Here is a 23,369-nt window from a genome sequence, read left to right as displayed (position 1 = left end):
AGAATAAAGCTGGAAGAACTATTTTCATGCATTGTTCTTTGGTCCTATGTATTAGCAAAACTTTACACTGATGGAATAAAGAATGCCAGTACCGTTGGTACTGAATCATATTTGAAATCTTTATAAAATTCTTAGTTTCCTTGGTTACAATGTATGATTTTTTGCTGCTGCATTTGCCAAGAAATCTGTCACGAGATTTATTTCACTGTAGTAAAGTTTGATTTTCATTCTATGAAATCTAAGAACGACAATAATTCCCACCACTGTTGTAATATATACCAAGGGGGGTTTTTATTGACTATCAAGAACACTATTGCCACTGCATTAGATTTAACCCAATTTTTTTTGCAGTTTTAGTTCTCTTGCCTTCTTCCAATCCACCCACTAAAGCTTCCACTTATGCCTCAGAATTTATTCTCAACCCCTGAAAGAGCTGAAACACCTATATTTGCCTCATGTTCCTGGATATATCTTGTGGTCCTATGTTACTCGGGTTTCCGTATGGAGCTCCCATTAATATTCAATTGGTCTCACCCACATTGACGGTAGCACCAATACACCTCTTTTGGTCTTCTTCTACCCTCTTGGTGGAATCTTACGCCCTCAACAGCCTTGCCACCATTAGTTTCATCTACATAAGCATTAAATTCGGCTTCGATCTGCACATTCTATGTATTCCCTCTTTAAACACTTATCTAGATGGTCACTTTTTTTTCCCCCCCTTAAGACTTCACTGCATCCAAATAAGATAAACCACTAAACAAATATTCTGAGCGATATATGTGTAATTTTCTTTTTATTAAACCACCAAAACACACCCTTTCCATATATCCTTGCTACAAGGACAGCATAGAAATTGATGATTTCAGTTCAGTTCTTGCATAACTGAACTTGAATTCCCGTCATCAGATTCATCACTAACCTCATTATTATGGTGCAGGAGAACCTCCATGCTGCCAAGGGCAATGTCTGAGCGAAATTCTTGAGGTACCCAGTGATCCAAAGCTTCTGTCTCTTTACCTTTAGATAGTATATGTGAAAAACATCGTAAGAGACATGCTGGTCCGAGGTGCTGCCACAGGAATGCTACGTAGATTTGGAACCATAATTGGAGTAGAGGAAGAAAAACTAGTCCAGAATTCAGATCAGATTGACCCTCTACTTATACAGCCATATTCACATGAGTGTAAGATTACATTGTTCATATCTGATACAGACAGACTTACTAGTGGTTATATAGATGGAAGGGGGCAACTATGGCATTGGAGCCAAGAGAGAGAAAATTAAAGAAAATAAATTCCGATAGACATAAAATTATAAAATGACCTTGCCATAAACGGAATTACATGCACCTCATTTTAATGAAGGATGAAATGGTCTTGTGCGCTGATTATATATCCATTAGCAATACATTTCATTGACTTCTCAGCTCTGCTCTCATGATGGCGTAAGGGCAGATGAATGGGTCAATCGTACGTGTAGTCTCTAATGAAGATTTCATATTTGGAGAAAGAATTAAAACAGCCGCCCCCCAACCCTTTCCTCTCTCTCTCTCCTAATATTAAACTGATTCCCATGTTCTGCTCTAGGTGGATTTTATGATTTTTTAAATGATGATGTAGCAATTTAATATTTCGAAAATATGTATGTTTCTTTCATCCATGGTATAAAAAGTCGCCGACATTCGGCGACATATCGCCTTGTCGGAAGGACCCGACACGAAATGAAAGACCGACACGATTTTTTCTAAAAATCGATGATAAGTCGTTGAGATATCGCGATAAATTTCGAAAATGTCGAAAACAAAAATTCCCAAATCACCGATGCTCTCCACCGTTGGCACTTGAGGCGGTTGGTGGCGAAAGAGGAAGAGCGGGTGAGGAGATGAAGATGGTAAGGATTCCTCAGTTTTCAAGGCAAGTCCGTGAGAGATGTGGTGTACTTTTGGGATAATTGATTATCCCATCGGGTTACCGTCCAACCATGAATCCAAGAAACAAAATGGTTCGAGTTGTGCCTTCAACCGTTGGCCATTGGGGGAGGGGAGACAAATTTCGATTTGCGACACCGGAGAATCGCATCATAGCCGGTGAGGCGGACCTGAAACCACCTCGAGGTGGGGCTGCTCAACATCTTTGGCATTCAAGGCTTCATATAGGGCTTGACCACCCCTATGTGTTGGAATATGAACTTTCCCCGATTTTATCCGAGTTGCCGTCGAGGCTTCGAGCAGAGACACACACTTGCCCAAGAACAAACCCTAGAAAATGGAAAAGAGACAACGAACCCCTCTTATGTCTATGGTTTCAACAAATCGCCCGACATTTCGGCGATTGTCGCCGTGTCGGTGGTGTCGCCAGCCACCGACACGGCGACTTCAAACGATGTATCGAACCTTGCTTTCATCACGGAGCCATCTTGGTTTCTATTCGCTCGTAGCGGGGGGCCCCCCTTTCGTTCAAGGTGGCTAGCTACGGTATGTACGTATTCCTAGATAACTATTTTGCTATTTGGTTGAGTGTAAGAATGACTATAATATTCCATTCCCTCACTTAATTTTTTATTTTTTTGGGGGTAAGAGAACTGCATTCTGTAAAAAGACTACCAAGAGATACAACCTGGAGGTAGGAAATCCACCAACTAGGGAGAGGAAATGGGCCAAATAGTCAAACTCGACACTGACCGGGCCCTCCTAGCCAAGGTGTCTACTAGATCATCAGACACTTTTGAAATAAAATTACATACATCAATAGCCTAACATAGCGTAAAATGTCTCCTAAAATAAGACAAACATCCAAGTCTAAATTGATGCCATTAAGAAGCAAATAATCATTTGATTATCAGAACATATTTGAATCCACCTATATCTACATCGACTCGCATCATGTAGAGCATCACATAAGTACAAAGCTTCGCCCATTAAAATAGATGAAATCTTTTTTGGATCCGAAAGAGCAAGCGGCAAAATTCCACTTGGAGAATGAAAAGCATAACCAATCCCATTTCTCTCTTCAAATGTTGTAAAACTAGCTTCACACAACACTGTAAGCATTGTAGATATAGATTGGGAAAAAACATAGAAGGGAAGACACCTGATTTAAACTGTTGTCCACTTGTTGAGAATCCACCTGTTGACCATCGGCTCCTTTTTTTCCGGCCAAAATCTTTAAGAATTCATCTGCAACCCTTTGTGCTTGTTGAGCAACCACATTCGGAGTGTCCTTTTTTCAAAAAATCACCAAATTACAAGCAAACCATATATGCCATATTAGGAAACCGAATCTTGTACAGGTTGTACGAAACTCCTCCTTACCCAATCGCTAGAAATTCATCCATTCCAAAATAAAATTAGGTAAAGAAGGAGAGGAACCTGGCGGTGGTGACTACCCAACCGAACTACCATACCAGATACTTTCCCTCATTTAGTTGAGTCTAAATAAAACTCTAATTAAGGAATTAGAGATGAGGAAAAGAATATTATAAATAGTGAGATGAAATACTAAACAAACTGAATGAACAAATATTTTCCTTTGCTTTGTGACTTCTCTTTGGAAAGAAGCTAATCTTGAACCTCCATCACTGTGGTTTGTCGATTTGAAATCGTGGAATAACTTACAAAGTATGCAAAGTAAATCAAGGGAACAGGAATGCAAAGATGCACCTCATGTGTCTAGATCCCTTGTAGTCAATATCAATAAGGTAAATGATTTTGAACCCATATTCGATGATATTTCTTAATATTTGTATCTGAGCTAGGTTGTGGTCAGCGTCACCAACTATGACTGGCTTTTTCTATGGGTGTTGGTTATTTTATGATGAGGTCTTGGGTGTTGATTTGTTTTTCACCCACTATCAATTGGTCAAGAAGGGTTACCCAAAACATCTTCAACGCCATGAAAATGATAGTTGAATGAGATTTTTTTTTTTTTTTTGTATGAATCTCTCATATGATCAATTGCCCGATCATTTTGCTGATCTATTTTCTTCACAGTGATTGATTAATTGATCTATTCTGAAATTTGATTTGCTATGCACTAAACATCTAAATCTCATATTGTTGTTTTTTTTCTTTAAAAAAATTAATTAAGTTTACGTCTCTGAATTGACCATGATTTATTCTTTCTTAAGAGCCGTGTTATAATGCAAGTCGAGTTTGGCTACTAATGTCATTGTTAGCTTTTTTAAGGTGGTTAAAACAGATTATCATTGTTTTATTGTGAGTGATGTCTCTTTTCTTTCTTTTTTTTTCAAGTGAAATAAAGAAAAAATGAATCCCCAGACATTGATGCTTATTAGAGAAACAATAAAAGTTGAAAAAAAGAAAAGAAAGTAAAAGTAGTTTTTCAAAAGTCTTTGTCATGGGACACTCATCTATTGTTAAAGTAAACAAATGATAGCAAAATTCCCAAATGATAATTTCTTACTTTGTGCAAGAAGTTCTACTGCTCAAGGTAATCAGATAGGATGTTGTTGGGTGGTCATTCTGTATGGTATATTCCAAAGTTGTGTGGTTAGTCGATTTACTGAAATGACCACTTGGGGCCTATCTAGGCAGACTCAAATATGCTAGATACCGTGGAAAGAAAAATAGAACCTACAGTAACCTAGAAGGGATAGATAGGCATATACCCCCAAAAAAAAAAAAAAAAAAGAGGGAAATTCTATATGTTAATTCTATATAATGCAGAAGTCAGTGATTTTGACAGCCCTTTTCCTTTCACTGGCCAACATTGGAATTATATATGTTAATTCTATATAATAAAGGGGAAGCCATCAGTAATTATCCCAACATTTTATTATTCTCCACTATCAATGATGACATAAGGGCTAACGAATGGATTAATTGTTTAGTCTTTACTAAAGATTTCAGGGTATCTTCTTTTTTATTATCTTGGCCTCCAGGGTAAAATGATGACCAACTCCTAAATATTAAACTAGGTTTACAAGTTTTGCTCTGAGTGAATTTCATGATTTTTAAATGATGATGTAGCGATTTGATAATTTAAAATAAAGCAAATTGCACTGGCACCCCAAAATGGAGGCCTTAAAACACTGACACTCCATTTTATGTTTAAAAAACATAGAGACACCAAAATTAGATTTTTATTGGATATATTTGTATATGAAACCATTTTGCATGTCTTAAATTCAATTTCTTTTGAGAATTCAAAAACTTTAGAGCCTCATGGTTGGTATACAAGACAAATTCTTTGTGAGTCAAATAATGACGCCAAAATCGCAAAGCTTGCACAATAGCATAAAATTCAAGGTTATAAGTAGAGTAGCGTCTTTTGGCATCATTAAGTTTTTTACTAAAGTAAGCTATGGGGTTTTGTGTAAAATGGCTCCAATGCCTATATGTAAAGCATCACATTCAACTTCAAATGCTTCATCAAAGTTAGGTAAAGCAAGAATTGGAGTCTTGCTTAATTTTTGTTTAATTAGTTTAAAACTTTTATTAGCATCTTGGGTCCAAATAAAAGATTTAGATTTGAGGCAATTGATTACTGGAGCAATAATAGAACTAAAATTTTTCACAAACCGTCGGTAGAATGTAGCCAAACTATGGAAGCTCCTCACTTCAGTTAAGGACCGAGGAATTGGCCAATCCACAATTGCCTTGATATTTGCTTCATCCGCTTTAACCCCTTGTGAAGTGATAATAAAACCTAAAAATGGAACACTTTTAACTACAAAAGAATATTTATTGAGATTTAAATATAATTTTTCTTTTCATAAACCTCAAGAACTTGATGCATGTGACTAATATGCTCATCACAAGAACTAAATGTGAGAATATCATCAAAATCAAAAATCAAAATTTTTTCAACAAAATGTTTAAGCACTTGAGTCACCAATCTCATAAAGGTTCTTAGCATACTGGATAAGCTAAATGGCATCACAAGCCATTCATAGAGTCATTCCAGTGTCTTAAAAGTGATTTTCCATTCATTACTTGGTTGGATGTGAATTTGATGACAACAACTTTTAAGATGAAGTTTAGAAAATATTTTTGTATCATTCAACATATCAAGCATATCATCTAATCGGGGAATGGGAAACATATATTTAACTATAACTTTATGTATTGCTCTACTATCAATACACATCCTCCAAGATCCATCTTTCTTTGGAATACGAAAAACGAGAACGGCACATGGGCTTAAATTTTCTTGAATAAACATCTTTTTTAATAACTCTTAAATTTTGCGTTGTAACTCAGCATACTTGGTTGGACTGATCCTATAATTTGGTAAATTTTGTAAGGTGGCAATTGGCACCAAATCAATTCGGTGTTGGATGTCACGCATTGGTGGCAAATTGTCCGGAAGTTTTTCTAATGTTACATCGGAGAACTCATTTAAAAGCCCTTCTATACACTTTTTTTTTGGTGAAGACTTCTATACACTTGGGAATGTCTATTTTCTTCTCTATTTCACATGTTTGTCATCCAACAAGAGCATATGTCATAGAATTATTATTTGCAAGCTTGTTCAAAGAGTTTCAAAGACAAAAAAAAAAAATTGTTTTTCATTTTTTGAGGTACCACGATGAGGAATATTTTTTAACAGAGTCAACAAATATGTCTTACCATTCAATACAAATGAATATGCATTCTTTTCCCCATTATGATTAAATTTCCTAACAAATTGCCAAGGTCTACCAAGTAAAACATGACAAGCATCCATAGGCAACACATCACACCAAATTTCATCAAAATAAGTACCAATAGATAATTTAATTAAACATCTTTCTCTAACGGGGATTTCACCCTCCGCTTTTAAATCAAGAGATGCGACAAGGGTTAGGATGTTATCACAAATCAAATTTAATTATTTAACCATTTCTTTAGAAACCATATTTTCACAACTTTCATAATCAATTAATACTAGACATTTCTTTTCATAAGTGGTGCAATAAGTGTGAAAAATATTGTTTCTTAACCATTGGTCATCTTCTAAACACTTAAGTGCAGTCAAAACACGCTTAATGACAAGGCTTTTGGCCTCACTATCGGGATCACAATACTCTTGAGGGATTGCATATTCTTGGCAATTTTCATAGGTAATTTTATCACTATCACCCTCAATCAAATTGATTTGATTTTCTTTCTTTTTAGTAGGACAAGAAAATGAAAAAATGACCCACATCCCCACATCGATAACACATATAGAATTTTCCTTACCCTTATTTTGTTCTTTGGTCATGGGTTTTGGTTTTTCATCACTTTTAGACCTTGAATAGTTCCTTGCAATAATTTTATCTCTCATAGTAATATTGGGAGCCCTCTCAAACTGCCTAGAAGAATTTCTCTTCAATTTTTCTTTGGCTTTGATGACTAATTGGTGAGCTTCATCAGGGGTGTTCAAATGGTGGAAAGCAATCTCATTTGGAATAGAAAGCTTTAGACCGCTAACATATCTAGCCACCCATTTATCATCATTTTCTTGTAAATCAAGATGTGACATAAATATTTTAAAAAAATTTCAATGTAATCATTCACACTTTGATCATTTCTTTGCCGAAAATGGTGAAATTTTTTTATATAAAGTCTGAGAGAAATCAAGAGGACGGAATTTCTTGTTAATCTTTCTTTCATATCTTTCCACCTGTTAATTGAGCGGAGTCCTCTCCTTTCTTGACTTTGTTAAAATTGTCGCCATCAAATCAAGGCATGACCCTTAAGTTTTGTGGCTATAAAATCAATTTTTTTTCTCTCTTCCGATAATTCTTTCTATTTAATAAAAGTTTTAATAGAAGCAGTCCAATCAACATAGAGTTCGGGATCAAGCTTACCGTTAAAGTCGTCTACGTCTACCCATATGCTTTTATCGGATTGCTCCAAGGCTCGTGCTAGTTGCTCAATTGCCCAAAGTGTTTGTGGATGCACTTATGAGGATTGAATGTATGTAGAATTTGAAAAGCCATCACGATCCTCACTTCGGCGCTTCTCTGGAATGTGAAAAGTTTGATCAATCTATTGTAGAAGTTGTTTGATGAGTGTTAGAAGTATTGTAGGAAGTTGGTGCAAAATCTCTTGCTTCATTTGTTGGAGGTTTCGATTTACTTCTTTCAACTGATTTACCTCATCAAGTAATGCAATTTATTGTATTGTTGAGATACGAACATTCGCTCTTCTTTGCATGATGCTTTCAAATTGAACTCTGTACCAATTAGTGTAGTCAAATAATCTAGAGAGAGAGAGAACTATCAATAATTTTTAATGCTCTTGACGGTTGGGCTTGAGTTCATCACCTTGATTCTGAACTCTCAATGATGACATAAGGGCTGACGAATTGATTAGTCGCGTAGTCTCTAATGAAGATTTCAGGGTATTCTTCATTTTATTATCTTGGCCTCCAATTTCTAAGTTCAAACGATGACTGACTGCTAAATATTAAACTGGGTTTCCAAGTTTTGCTCTGAGTGAATTTTATGATTTCTAAATGCTGATGTGGCGATTTGATCATTTAAAATATGTATGCTTCTCTCATCACTGAGAGCAAATCTACACACGAAAGAACAAATGGAAACGGTTTCTGGATTTCTATCAGAATAGCTCGATTCATAATGACGTAATGGCACTCGACAGCATGACACCAACTCCACCGTCTGTCTTCTATCAAAGATCCTTATAAATAGGCTCCAGACCTCAGCTTCACGTCTCATCATCCAACACCATAGTCTAAGAATGGCAGACGCACACACAAATTCTGCATCAAAGAGGTAACTCTTCTGGATCATTCAACGAATTCCTAAGAATATCCATCTACCAATTATCCTCACCAAGCGTTTTCTTGCAGATTGGCAGTTGTTACAGGAGCCAATAGAGGGATTGGATTGGAGATATGTCGTCAGTTAGCCTCCAATGGTGTAAAAGTGATTATGACAGCCAGAGACAAGAAGAGGGGTGTTGAAACTGTTGAGAAACTCAAAGATTCTGGATTATCCAATGTGGTTTTTTATCAGCTGGATGTGAAGGACCCTGCTAGTATTGCTTCATTTGCTCATTTCATCAAAACCCAGTTTGGAAAGCTCGATATCTTGGTAACTATATCATTGCGGAGACTTTCCTTGGAATGTAGTTGTATAAATTCCTGGAATCCACATTAGATTGTCTGAATGATTTAAACTGAAATTTGTTCCAGGTGAACAACGCAGGTGTTAATGGAGTTAAGTTGGATGACAGTGATCGTGAAACCTTAACCACAATGGATGCTACTGTAAGTCTTTGATTTCTCTCTTAGTTTCTGTAATTCATATTCTATGGTTCCCACAATAAGATTAGGTTAAAAATAATCCTAGCTTCCTAACAATTGTCAAACTTATTTCCGTTCAAATATCTGAAATGATTACAAGTTCTAAGCTTAATTCTTAAACTGTGGCTTGTGATAAACTCTTTCTGCACTAAATCAGAATGTTTCAACCTGTGCAGCCCGAAGAGAAGTCAGCTAAACTTATGCAACTGGCGGTATCGGGGCAATATTATGAGACAGCTGAAGAATGCATACAAGTGAACTACTATGGAACCAAAAGAGTGACTGAATCACTTCTGCCCATCCTTAAGCTATCTGATTCCCCCAGAATTGTAAATGTTTCTTCCAGTGTAGGGAAGCTACAGGTACTGATAACAAATTCGATCTAGTAAAGATATTGGTGGTTGCACCTAAGAACTTGCTCATGTGCATTAGCAGATTGCTGAAACAAATATTTTTGTTCTCTGGATGAAACAAACTATTTGAGGGGTAGCCTCTTAAGTTCTTGAATGCTAAACCCAGCTGTACTTGATAATCTACTACCTCAATAATTATGGTTTCGTATACAAATTTCACTAGAAGCAGGCAATTTTAGGTTACTGATCTCTTTTCACTTTTGTGGCTGTAGAACATCCCAGACACCTGGGTCAAGGAAGTGCTAAGTGATGTGAATGGCCTCACAGAACAGAGAGTGGACGAGTTATTGAACAAGTTTCTGAAGGATTTCAAGGAGGGTCAAAGCTCGCTTGTTTATAATACGTCTAAGGCAGCTTTGAATGCCTACACAAGAATTCTGTCAAAAAAATTCCCCCAGTTTCGAATAAATTGTGTCTGCCCAGGTTTCGTCAAAACTGATTTTAACTGCAACATAGGGAGATATACTGTTGAGGAAGGAGCAGCAGGTCCTGTTAAGTTGGCTTTGCTGCCCGACGATGGTCCTACTGGGTTGTTCTTTTTCCAGAAAGAAGTATCTTCCTTCGAGTGAATGATGTTCGGGTTGTTATTTTATTATTATTATTATTTTTTTTTTCCTAGTTGAGGGTTGGGGATAAAGAACATCTTCATTCTTGTGGTTGGAAGTTGTTCAGGATTCTCTTCATGAGAGAATAAAGCTGGAGTTACCTTATTTTCATTCATTGTTCTTTTGCCTTATGTATTAATAAAACATTTTTACAGTGCTAGATAAAGAATGTTTCAATTGGTAGTGAACTATATTTGGTTAAATTGGTTTCTGAATTCTTTATTTATTTCTAAAGAGATAGCTTTAGATTGCCATCAATTGTAGAACAGAAATTACTCGACTTCAATTCATGATTTTAAGGTCAGACAAGAGTTCTCAATCTTGAAATAAGCTTGGGATGAAAGAAGATGGCCGAAGAAGTGACTGGTCTTCCTCCTCCCCCTCCTCCTCCTTTATCTCCTGCAACCTCTCCATCTCTGGCCAGACCTGGTCTTCCCTGTTCTTGTTACCTTCCCAACCTCCCACAAAATAGGATTTTCCCTCAGATTAATACCTCCCACCATCACCGATGGTCAGGGCTCAGTATTCTGTCCGGATGGAGTACTTGATCAAGGTTTTTCCTTTTCAAAATTTTTGAATGAAGATGACATGTTCAAGGCCCCTAAAAACTAAAGTGTTGAGGTATTTGAGTCATACCCAATTTATGTTCCAATTACCAATAGAACTCAATGTAATTCTAAAAATATTAGCTGGAAGCAATGGTCTGGATATTCCAATCTAGATACTCAGGGTATGATACCTTAAGTAACTTGGTGTTTAAACCCTAACCCTAACAATCTTAAAGCATTTTCGTTATCTTTCTGGAGAAGTTTTTGTTCGATAAAGTTTAAAAGGTGATCAAACGTTGCTTGAAGTTATCTGCAATTTACAGTGAGTAATTCTTCCGCACATGTAACTGGCTCCCTCCATCTTTACTGATTTTGTTTTGAAGAATAAAATTTTTGTTCTCAAGTAATCTTCTAGACCTAGAAAGAATGAAATTTAGACGGAATGCATAAAATATCATTTTTTGAGAATTAAATATTTGACTCGACGAGAATCATTACTTGTTTTTTCTGAGACTTTATTTTCAGAATAAGGATGGCTTCTCTTTAAATTACATTAAATCGCATTACGGAACCTTTGATTTCTGTTAACCCTCTGACAAGAAAAGGTAACATTGTTATTATCATCATTGGTTTTTACTTTGAAAAAGAGGGTTAAAGATTGTTTAATCAAAGAAAAACAATCTTTATCAAAAGTTATTCTTGACAAAGGTGAAAGGAGCTTTACGTTGGATTTTTCACCTTTGACTCGCTATTCTAACAATTTGAATTGAAGTGACGGGTTGATCAAAGTATTTTTGTTTATACTCTGACAATTGATTATGGTGATTGAAAGCAATTTTTTTTTTTTTTTTTTTTTTTTGAATTGATTGTTGTTCTTTGAACCACATGCTTTTGTTATTGTACTTCAAGTGTGAATCGATTATTTTTGAAAAGTGACGATGACAAGAAGTCATTCCTTGAAAGAAAAAAAAAAGTGAGGTTGGCATTATGGAATGTTTTCAATGTTGTTTATCTTATCTATTCTTTATTTGGTAAATGGTGTTGTTTATCTTCTTAATTATTTAATATTATAATCACAATAAATTATTTTTTTGTGATTTTACTTTTCAGAATTGTAATGGATGTTGTTTCAATTGACATGGTCAAATTGCAGACATTTAATAGATCTGAGTTTAATACCTAGAAAAGAAAGACACAGGATTAAAGTTTCTGAATTTATTTTATACAGTACAAACCTCTTGTGAAGATATTGTTGAGAAAATCGATGAATTACAATGGACAAGAGATGAGGAATTCTGCAGAGACTATTTGTTGAGTGTCCTGTCAGATAGACTTGAAGAAACCTATAGCCGGTTTGAAAGTGCTAAAGAAATATGGGACAACCTTGATGCTCAATATAAGAAGAAAGAAGAATTGTCCAAAACTCATCTAGTGGACAAATTCATGGACTTCAAAATTGTTGAAGACAAAAAAATACTCCCTCAAGTTACAGATCTTGAAAACTTAATATTCAAACTAGTTACAGAAAAAATAAATGTATGTGATCAATTTCTTATTGGGGCAATTATTTATAAGCTACCATCGACCTGACACTCATTTAAGACTGCGATGTATAGGAAAAAGGTACATGTGAGGCTGGATGATCTCAAACGGTTCATACGAACTGAAGATGATAATAGACATAGAAATAACTTGGAGATGGTGAATAGACAAAAATCTGTTGCAAATATAGTCACTCATCCCAAGCATAATTCCAAGCAAACCAAGCCATACAAAAGTGAAGCCACGAAGTTGGAGGCCAAAAAGACTATCTTAAAGAAGGGCAAGTACCACAACTGTGAAAAATGGGGACACTATGCGGTTGATTGTAGACTACCAAAAAGGAGTGATGAACACACTAAACAGAAAGAAGTCAATATGATGACTGATAATACTAAGCCCAGACACTTTGTACCCTTGGTGGGCGCAAAAGAAATCAAAACCAATACTTCTTCAGATTGGTGGTTGGACTCAGGAGCCACATGTCATGTTTGCCACAATAAGAACTTGCTGACTAACAACATCGATGTTTTAGAGACTAATAGTTGCAAATGGAGCATCAGCCATGGTAACCCAGAGAAGAACTGCAAATATGATTCTATCTTCAGCTAAGAGACTAACTTTAAAATATGTTAAAATAGTTTCTAATTTAGAAAATAATTTAATTTCACTTAGCCTTTTATGCAATGCTGGCATGTGTATTTCATTTCATAGTCATAGTGTAACTTTATGCGCTAACTCTCTCTAATTTGAACGTGCTTATCTAAGTAATGGTATGTATAAACTAAGTTTGGGAAATGAGACCATAAACCATGTTAGTTCAAGTTTAATCGATCCTAAAACATTGCAATGTAGATTGGGACATGTGAACTATAGGAAGATTGTTCAGTTTTCCAAAATTTATAACATTTCATTAGATACATCTAATGGTTTTAACAGATGTGAAGTGTGTACTCAAACAAAAATTACTAAAAAACATTTTCGTCAGGTTTCTAGAAGCACACAACTTTTAAAATTAATACATTCTGGTCTTTGTGATTTTAAGAATTTCACAACTCGAGGAGGAGAGAAGTATTTAATTACTTTTTTAGACGATTTCTCTAGATATTGTCATATTTATCTGTTAAAATCAAAAGATGAAGCATTTCAAAATTTCAAAATTTTTAAGAGTGGATTTGAAAATTAGTTAAATTTGAAAATTAAACGACTTAGAAGTGATAGAGGAGGTGAATATTCTTTGTCAGAGTTCAAAACATTTTATGCCTTTGAGGGTATAATTTTTTAAACGATTGCACCTTACTCACCCCAATCAAAATCATTCATTATGGAGAATTTGTGGAAATAAGTGCATGAAATAACTATAGACTATTGAGTGTTTCATTTCCTAAGGATAGTTCATTAATGGAGGGCTATGAGACTTTTTTATTTTCCAAGAGACTTCTCATTTCCCTAGCATTGTTCATGAATGAAGTGTTATGGGACCTTTTATTTTCCAATGAGCTTTTCATTTCCCTAGCTTGTTTATAAATGACCAAAGTTCTTCATTTCTCAAACCGAATTCATTAAGTTTGGTTGCAAACGACAAGGACTTTTCATTTTTTTCAAGCTTGTCAATGAGACAAAAACCTTTTCTATAAATTGGGATCCCCCCTTGATGAAGATCGGCTTTTGTTTTTGGATTTTCTCTTTTGATTTAAGCATAGTGCTAAGAGTGTTTTGACTTTTGAGGGGTTTTCTTAATGTTTTGTGTGGCTTGTCAATGGTTTGAGTTGTTTTTTCCATTTTAAATCTTGTGGTGATAGAAGGAAGACATGTCAAGTTCGTCATTGCAGTCTACTTTGTGCTAAGTATACCCAAGGTTGGAAGTGTCGCCGGGTGTCGCCGTGTCGGTGCCCGGCGACATAGGCGACACCGACGATATAGGCGATATGTCGATCGATTTTTTGAGAAAAACTCAAACAAAATCGATGATGAAAATCATGAAATCTGCAGTGGGGGAGAGTCCAGGAGTGCTGCAGAGAGAGATTTGCAGTGGGACTGTGGGAGAAACCGAGTGGAGAGACCGAGAGAGAAGATAGATCAGAGAAAAGAGAACCGGAGAGAGTCGTGACTCATGAGAGTGTTCAGAGAGATCTGTGGTGGGAGAGACCGAGAGAAAGACCAGTCATCGGGAGATCGCAGCGATGAGAGAGCTCCGTCTGCCATGGTTTCCGGCAGCTTCCATGATTTCCAGCAGCTTCCGTTCCGCAGAGAAAGAGAAAGAAATACTGAAAAGTTAAATGAGAGAATAGTTAATGCAAGAAACCATAAAGGAATTTTAAATGTGAGAAAGGAAATAAAAAAAGAATCCCAGATTCCTAGGCAGCAGAGATAATTTAATAAGGAGAGAGAATAGTTAATGTAAATTTTTTAAATTTTAAATTTTAAAATTTAAAATATCTCGATATTTTCACAATTTATCGCGATATATCGAACTTTTAACTATATATCGCGATATTTTGACGATTTATCGTCGATATTTTGTAAAATCGGTGTCGCTGGGGGGTGTCGTGTCGCCCCCCAGCGACTGGTTGAAATGTCGCCCCGTGTCGGCGATATATCGCCGACACAAGGAACCTTGAGTATACCGTTGTTCGTCGTTGTATCCTGGGAGACAGATGTCCATTAGACCCTCAAGTACACAAGAGGGGACGAATTTGTTTTAAGGAAAACGTAGGTGCCTGAACGATTCTTCCTATTTATTATTTTGTTTCCAGTTCAGGTTCCATTTTGGGAATCCATATCATCACCCCATCAGGGGAGCACAGAGTGCTCCCCGACGGTTTTACCACCACAAAACGGTGGGCCCCACAATTAAAAAATAAAAAAATAAAATCCCATCACCCAACCCCTGGCCCCCCACCCCTAATAATTTGTGGTGGTAAAGCCGTCGGGGAGCACAAAGTGCTCCCCCGACGGGTTGAGGATCCGGACTCCCATTTTGGTGTATTTCATTTTCGTATTAAACAATATTAATATATTCTTTTGATTGTTGTCTTCTGATTTCTCCTGCTAATATCTAGTTTCTCCTAATTTACTAACAAATTTGGCCAACACTTCTCATATAAGGTAGCTATTGCATAACTGATTTTCAATTCAAAACCCATCCCTAATTATATATGTAATTTCTCAGTAAATATAGGAAATTGATTCTCAACTCTTAGTGATGACATGAGGGCTGACGAATGAATCATGTCGTGTAGTCACTAATGAAGATTTCTGGGTATTTTTCTTTTTATTTCTTGCCGTCCAAGTTCTGGCACGAAGGTAATACGATGGCTGACTCCTAAATATTAAACTGGGTTTCCATGTTTTGCTCTGAGTGGATTTGATGATTTCTAACTAATGATGTATCGATTTCATGATTTAAAAATATGTATGCTTCTCTCATCACTTAGAACAATTCTTCACACGGAACGGAAGGACAAATGGATTCAGTTCCTGGATTTCTACCAGAATAGCTCATTTTATAATGATGTAATGGCACTCGACAGCATCGCACAGATTTCACCTCTGCCTTCTATCAATGATCCTTATAAATAAGCTCCAAAGCTTTAGCTTCACTTCTCATCATCCAACATCATAGTCTACCATGGCAGACGCACACACAAGTTCTTCATCAAAGAGGTAACTATTCTTGAACATTTAACGAATTCCTAAGAAGACCCATTTACCAATTATCCTCACCAAGCGTTTTCTTGCAGATTGGCAGTCGTTACAGGAGCCAATAAGGGGATTGGATTCGAGATATGTCGCCAGTTAGCCTCCAATGGTGTAGAAGTGATTTTGACAGCCAGAGATGAGAAGAGGGGTGTTGAAGCTGTTGAGAAGCTCAAAGAGTCTGGATTATCCAATGTGGTTTTTCATCAGCTGGATGTGAATGACCCTGCTAGTATTGCTGCATTTGCTCATTTCATCAAAACCCAGTTTGGAAAGCTTGATATCTTGGTAACTGCAGAAATTCGACATTTTTAGTTGTATCTTTACAGATACTTTCATTGGAACGTAGTTGCATAAATTCCTGGAATCTAGATTAGATTGGCTGAATGATTTAAACTGAAATTTGTTCTAGGTGAACAACGCAGCTGTTGTTGGAGTCTTTAAGTTAGATGAAGTTGCTGCTGAAGCCTTACCCACAATGGATGTTTCTGTAAGTCTCTGATTTCTCTCTTACTTTCTACAGTTCATATTCTATGGTTACCACAATAAGATTAGTTAAAAGAAAAGGAAGAAAAAAAAAACAATCTTAGTTTCCGAACAATTATCAAACTTATTTCTGTTCAACTATCTGAAAGGATGACAAGTTCTAAGCTTCACTCTTAAACTGTCACTCGTGATAAACTATTCCTGCACTAAATCAGATTGCTTCAAATTGTGCAGCCAGAAGTGAAGGCAGCTAAACTTTGGCAACTGGTGACGCAAAATTCTGAGAAAGCTGGAGAATGTATACAAGCCAACTACTATGGAACCAAAAGAGTGACTGAATCACTTCTTCCCATCCTTCAGCTGTCTGATTCTCCCAGAATTGTAAATGTTTCTTCCGGGGCAGGGAAGCTACAGGTACCGATGATAACAAAGCTGATCTAGTAAAGATATTGGTGGATACACCTGAGAACTCGCTCATGTGTGTTAGAAGATTGCTTACACAAATATTTTTGTTCTTTTGGATGAAACAAAATATTTGAGAGATAACATCTCAAGCTCTTGAATGCTAAACCAGCTCTACTTGATAATCTACCACCTCAATAATTATGGTTCACTGTACAAATTTCGTCCACCACTTGAGCCCTGTCCTTTTCCCCCAAAAGAAAGAAACATTAGTAACAGGCAATTTTAGGTGACTAATCTCTTTTTACTTTTGTGGCTGTAGAACATCTCAGACACCTGGGTGAAGGAAGTGCTAAGTGATGTCAATGGCCTCACAGAACAGAGAGTGGATGAGGTACTGAACAAGTTTCTAAAGGATTTCAAGGAAACTCAAGGCTGGCCTGCCTATAATATGTCTAAAGCAGCTTTGAATGCCTACACTAGGATTCTATCAAAAAAATTCCCCAAATTTCGAATAAATTGTGTCAGCCCAGGTTACGTCAAAACTGATTTTAGCTACAACACAGGGAATTATACTGTTGAAGAAGGAGCAGCAGGTCCTGTTATGTTGGCTTTGCTGCCTGACGATGGCCCTACGGGGTTGTTCTTTTCCCAGAAGGAAGTGGATTCCTTCGAGTGAATGATGTCCCAGATTACAATTTTTCTTTCCTAGCTGAGGGTTGGGGATTAGAAACATCTTTTGGTTGAAGGTTGTTACAGATTTTCTTCATGAGAGAATAAAGCAGCTGGAAGTACCTTATTTTCATGCATTGTTATTTTCATGCATTGTTCTCTGGTCTTATGTATCCTTACTGTCTTTACACTGCTGAAACAAAGAATGTTAAACTGAGTCATATTTGAAACTTCTATTATATTTCTTAGTTTTTTTGGTTAGGTTGGTTCCTTAAGTCTTTATTTATTTCAATAGAGATGGCTTTACATTGCCTTCAATTGAAGAACGAAACGAGTCTACTCTTGACTTTGATTCATGATTTAACTTCAGACAAAAGTTCTTAATCTCAACTTTCAGAGAATGATAAAATAATGTTTTGTATCATGGATTCACATGAAAACTCAAAATCCAACCAGAAAAGAATGCATATTCCAAGTGTATCAATCAGTGCTTCTGTTCCAAGATGCATAGTTTAAAACAACTGAACTGGGTACCTCATAGAAAGGGATGCTTTAATCCATCCATGGAACAGAACAGAATAAATGGATGAAATCGACGATTGCAGGACACTGCATCACTGGTTTAAATGTGTTAATGGTCTCAATCTTGGAATTGAAAGATTCAAAATCTATTACAAGCTCTTCCCCAAAACTTTCAGACCGTGAAGTGAAAGTGACAAAACTATGATTGCTTTCATGTGCACTTACCTCATCATCATTGAACAGCCAATTAATCTGGTGAAAGCAAAACTCTTTTTTTCTTTGTTAGACAAAGCAAAACATTACAAGCAGATAATAGATTAAATATAATAAAAACAGTATCCATTTATATGCTTTTCAATTACGCCTGTCAAAGTAAAACACGAATACCCAATTCTTTAGTTTCCTATTTAGGTTTACTTTGACTGAACTGATTGAAATCTCAATGGCAATAAAAGTGCTGTCGAAGCAAAACACAAATATGCCACTAATGGCATACCAGTACATATTTCTTTATTAGATTTAGAGAGAAACAAGAAACTCATGCCAGTATATACTTATTTTTACTAGATTTAGAAAGGAACAAGAAACTCATACCAATATTTTTGTTTCTCTAAATAGGCTCTAAAGTTTAAATTCCGATGAACAAGAAGAACTACAATTTGAGAGAATCTTGTTTGCTCAACTCCATCACTTTTCATCATCGAATATGACAAACACCAACACAGATTTTGCGTCAAAAGAGGTAACTAATTCAGCTCCTTTGTTGAATTCGCAAACCACAGGGCCTAGTTTGCATTACCAATGGTGAAGCAGGCTGGTTTGGAAAATGTCGCCAGGCCCAATGGTGGCGTGGTTTTGCAGCCAAAAAAGAATGGGGTCTTGCAGCTGTTGAGAAGCTCAAAGGATCTGGACTATCTGATGTAGTTTTTCATCAGTTGGATCTGAACGACCCTGCTAGTGTTGCTTCCCTTGCTGTTTTCATCAAAACCCAATTCGAAAAGCTTGATATATTGGTGACCTTGGAATCCCATTATTTTATTTCTATATTTACAGAGATTTTCATTACAATCTAGTTGCAAAATCCTGCCATCTTGATTAAATTGGTTAATAATATAAGCAACAATTTTTTGTAGGTGAACGATGTAGGTGTCCCTGGAGCCATAGTTGATCAAGCTGCTTTTGCAGCTATAATGGCAGGGGATGATTCTGTAAGTCTCTGACTCTATAACCTGGCTAATCCAAGTAGGAAAGAATTAAAACTTATGCTGAAATGCATTTACTCAGTGCAGCAAGAAGTTAAGGCAGCAAAGTTTAGAGAATTGCCAACTCAAACTTATGAGACAGCTGAAGAATGCTCAAAAGCAAACTACTATGGCACCAAACGAGTGACTGAAGCACATCTACCCATCCTAGAGTTGTCTGATTCACCAAGAGTTGTAATTGTTTCTTCCATGAGAGGGAAGCTGCAGGTACTGATAACAGACCTATATTGTTAAATATATGTTAGAACTAGCTCCATCTGGGTTAAAAGAATTGGCAAAACAGTCTTCTGGTTCAGTGGGATAACCAAGCTTTTCCTTAATATCATTCCTCAAAAACAGGAATTTCATTTTTTTTTTTTTTTAAAGCTTGTGTCATACTATAGTTTTGTTTTTGTTGGTAAAACATGTAGATCCTATGCTATTGAAGTCTGCGGTTTGTAACTTATTCCATAATTTGGATTCTCCACTTCAATCTTTCACAAGATTGAAGTCCCTGTTGAAATCATGAGCATGAAAACCTGACTAGCTGCGAATTTCTAATGATCTTCACATTGTATAGAATCTAGATTGATAATCTCTTGCATAATCTGAAATAAGATCATCCAAAACTGATCAACTGCTACCATTTTCCTTGCAATTTTGGGTGGTAATCCTGTTGCAGCTTTGCATGCTAAATTTAGCTTTACTCAACAAACTGTAACCTGAAGTGTTGGATACAGAATTTTACTCTGTGAAGTGAACTGGTATCTATGTCATGAAAAAAAAAAGTCTAATTTAATTCTGTTGTGGAGATCATTTCATACACCTGGGCTAAGGAAGTACTAAGTGACACCGAGGGTCTCACAGTGGAGAGAGTGGATGAGGTAGTGAACAAGTTCATAAAGGATTTCAAGAAGGGTTTAAGTTTAATAGAGACTCAAGGCTGGTCTGTCTATGCTTTGTCCAAAGCAGCTTTGAATGCTTACACGAGAATTCTATCAAAACAGTTCCCCAAATTCCGGATAAATTGTGTTTGCCCAGGTTTTATCAACACTGAATTCAACCATAACACGGGGATTTTTTCTGTTGAAGAAGGTGCAGCAGGTCCTCTAAAGTTGGCTTTTTTGAGTGATGATGGTCCTTCTGGGTTTTTCTTTTACCAAACTGAAGTGACTTCTTTTGATTGAATGTCGTCCAAAAGCTTGTCATTCTTTTCCCCAGGGTTTGGGAGGTTTTGGGGGGGGGGGGGGGAAAGAAGGTGTGGGCTTTGAATGAAGATCATCCTCTTTTGTTTGAATGTTGTTCAAGATCAAATCTTTTGTTTGAACAAATAAAACTGCAATTTGCTGGTTCCAATACATGGTTCATTGTTCTTTCTTCTCACGTATCAAGCATCGCATAATGATACAGAGTAGGTTAGACTCGGTACTGAATCAAATAATTTTAATTTAAGGAACAGAAGAACAACTAAGAAAAGAATCACCAATGCATCTTTATTACGGATTATGAATCCGCTAACGAACGGATACAATCAAAAAATGGTAATCAAAATGAAGAAATCTCAGTATATGTATACTCATGTTCTTATCTATTAACAAAACAGCAAAGAAAGGGAGAAAAACAACTAAAAGAAATTCACCCGTCCAAGATCAAACCGATAGTCGCTATACCTCCAGAGAAAGAAAAAAAATCTTCCAATCATCATGATAATGGAGATGATGAGGTAAAAATCCAACCTCAATGCTTCAAGAGAGCGAAGAAAGACAAGAGGAGGGACGAGCAGAGAATAGTAATTGAAATCGGCAATGCAAAGGCAGCTCCCTTCTCCAAAGAAGGCGCCGGAGATGGAGCCATCTCTACGGCCGAAACCGAAGCGAACATCGCTGCTATGCAGAAGAAGAGAACGGTGATCAAAAAGTTGCTGATTTGAGCCATTGGAACAGGAGGGAATTGCAGAAGAGTAGTTGAAGAACTAGAAGAGAAACACCACACAAGCTCTGATACTTGGAGGTTTCGGTTTCGTTTGAACTTACCGTGGAAGAAAAGTGAGGAAGGGTGAAGCATATTTATAGCCGAAAGATCTAATAATGTTTTTTCGAGTCTATTATCATATTTCGGTCTTCGGGGTCAGGCGTGTGGGGCCCACAGTCCAAGTTAGAACAGTCTGTATTTGATGATTGGGTCACGTTATAAGGACGGCACACGGGACACCGGACACCTCTGCTACAGCTTGAAAAGTAAACTTCACCCCTCTGTCTTCTGTCAGCCAGCTCAGCTAAGACTCATTCGTCACGGGATTCTATTTAATACAAACACCGTTAGTGGAAGTTGTGACTATGGGTGTCAATCGGTACGGTTTCGATAATTCACTACATTACTTACTTTAAATACCGAAAATCAAAACTGTACTGTACTGAATTTACTCGATATGGTACGGTCTCAATATTTGCAAAAACGGTTCGGTACAGTTTCGGTGTTAAATCGGTGCAAAAAAACTGTTTAAACATGGTTTCTAGTGCGATACAATTTTAATACGAACGAACCCATATAACTTTTGTTATTAGTTCATTAAAATCCTAATGAAATTGCGATCAAATTATAAGATTTGAAATAAAAAATTTAAGAGGGAAGTTTATTCTCTACCGTTCTTACGGATAGGAAGCATCTAATTTATTTTGGAATTTAGGGAGAGTTACAAGTGTATTACAATTCTATAGTTGGAATTACAAGGAAATACAGTTGAGTTTGATTGATACTCAAGTTTGTGAATTTGGTGATTAAGTTTCTAACGTGGCTGACTCCATCAACGGAACATTCAAATTTTGAATTTTTGAATGTTCCATTTCACAAATAATTGATAGAATCTAATATTAACATAGACAAAGCAAGTAAATCTAATTAATAGAGACAAAGCAAAGAGCAAACGACGAAACGAAAATTTTAAACAAGGATAAGGTAAAGGTAAAGTGTTTTAATTGTAAAATTACATTTTATATCCTTTAATTTAATACGGTATCAATTCGATACAGTTTCAGTATATACAGACGATATTAGTACCTGAAACCGGAATCATACCGAATTTTGAATGGTACGGTACGATACCATTTTAGACGGTGCGGTTCAGTACTGTTAAACGATTTCGGTATGCAATCGATACCTTTAACTGTGAGACAAAATTTTGAATAGAAAGTACACCTAAGTGGAGAGGATTTGAATTCATTTATAGACCCTTAAGGCGATTCAGAGAATTCTGCCATGGTTTTGTTTTCTCCCATGCACGAGTAAAATTGCTCTGATAGAAGAAATCGCTTAGCTAGAGAAGCCGATTGACGAATCCTATCTTGACAATTCTGATCTTGGGCCATTTATTCTTAAAGATCCAGATGGAATATTTGGGTAGCTTGATCCAAGGGTTGTAGAGACTTGCAGGTATGGTGCAAGTCCTGTTCCATTACTCTACTTTAGCTAGGAAATCACTGCCTTAGCTTTGCAAATATATATCCAGATTATACGTTCTTGATAGATTTTAGATAAATGCTTTCTTAGAATACTTGAATCGAATATGATTACGATAGTTTGGGTTTTCAGAAGCAAAAAATTCCTATTTTTGCCAGCAATATCTTTTTATAAATTGTCGTTAAGGATTGAACCCATAATCTCTCCATCATTGGGAGCTCAACTTGCACTATCTTTCCATTGGCAAAAAAATTACATTTAACCACTCACTCTCTAAACCAAAATCAAGTACTTGCATAGTCTAGGGTTTTCAAATCCATTTTATAAGCCTACTATCTGGGAGAGATCTTCGGCCAGGGACGGTGGTGGATATTTTCCGGTGGATGGCCAAGATTTAGATAGAAGATAGATGAAGGGAGAATCCCTTCACTCACTTAAGAACAAGTGAGTGGCATCATTGTCATTTACAATGCTAAGAAGTATTTTGATCCATTGACATTCAAAAGTTGAAAAACTTAACAATCAA

At 36.4% G+C, this 23,369-nt stretch overlaps 2 protein-coding genes across 2 annotated transcripts; both read left to right on the top strand.

The window, feature by feature from the left end:
• The first annotated feature begins 8,685 nt into the window (after positions 1–8,685).
• Positions 8,686–10,396, top strand: LOC149001562 (short-chain dehydrogenase/reductase 1-like). Its single transcript, XM_089137164.1, has 5 exons — positions 8,686–8,727; positions 8,805–9,048; positions 9,150–9,224; positions 9,437–9,622; positions 9,886–10,396. Exons 1-5 carry the CDS (start codon positions 8,693–8,695, stop codon positions 10,240–10,242), a joined length of 897 nt encoding a protein of 298 aa, XP_088993290.1. The 5' UTR covers positions 8,686–8,692; the 3' UTR covers positions 10,243–10,396.
• A 5,237-nt stretch (positions 10,397–15,633) lies between these two features.
• LOC149001561 (salutaridine reductase-like) lies at positions 15,634–17,631 on the top strand. Its single transcript, XM_089136806.1, has 5 exons — positions 15,634–16,031; positions 16,109–16,352; positions 16,477–16,554; positions 16,785–16,964; positions 17,275–17,631. The coding sequence occupies exons 1-5, from the start codon at positions 15,997–15,999 to the stop codon at positions 17,629–17,631; spliced, it is 894 nt and encodes a 297-aa protein (XP_088992932.1). The 5' UTR covers positions 15,634–15,996.
• The last annotated feature ends 5,738 nt before the right edge of the window (positions 17,632–23,369 follow it).

Source organism: Hakea prostrata, chromosome 10 (genome assembly GCF_041222555.1).
Source record: "Hakea prostrata isolate BN-2017 chromosome 10, UWA_Hpros_2, whole genome shotgun sequence".
Lineage (NCBI taxonomy): Eukaryota > Viridiplantae > Streptophyta > Magnoliopsida > Proteales > Proteaceae > Hakea > Hakea prostrata.
This window is presented reverse-complemented; position numbering and strand designations above follow the sequence as displayed.

What these genes read in the sequence shown, in the direction of transcription:
- LOC149001562 (XM_089137164.1), top strand. Translation starts at nt 8,693, where the DNA reads ATGGCAGACGCACACACAAATTCTGCATCAAAGAG. An exon ending in ACAAATTCTGCATCAAAGAG is followed by an intron (nt 8,728 to 8,804) that starts GTAACTCTTCTG and finishes GTTTTCTTGCAG; the next exon opens with ATTGGCAGTTGTTACAGGAG. An exon ending in TTGGAAAGCTCGATATCTTG is followed by an intron (nt 9,049 to 9,149) that starts GTAACTATATCA and finishes AATTTGTTCCAG; the next exon opens with GTGAACAACGCAGGTGTTAA.
- LOC149001561 (XM_089136806.1), top strand. Translation starts at nt 15,997, where the DNA reads ATGGCAGACGCACACACAAGTTCTTCATCAAAGAG. An exon ending in TTGGAAAGCTTGATATCTTG is followed by an intron (nt 16,353 to 16,476) that starts GTAACTGCAGAA and finishes AATTTGTTCTAG; the next exon opens with GTGAACAACGCAGCTGTTGT. An exon ending in CCGGGGCAGGGAAGCTACAG is followed by an intron (nt 16,965 to 17,274) that starts GTACCGATGATA and finishes TTGTGGCTGTAG; the next exon opens with AACATCTCAGACACCTGGGT.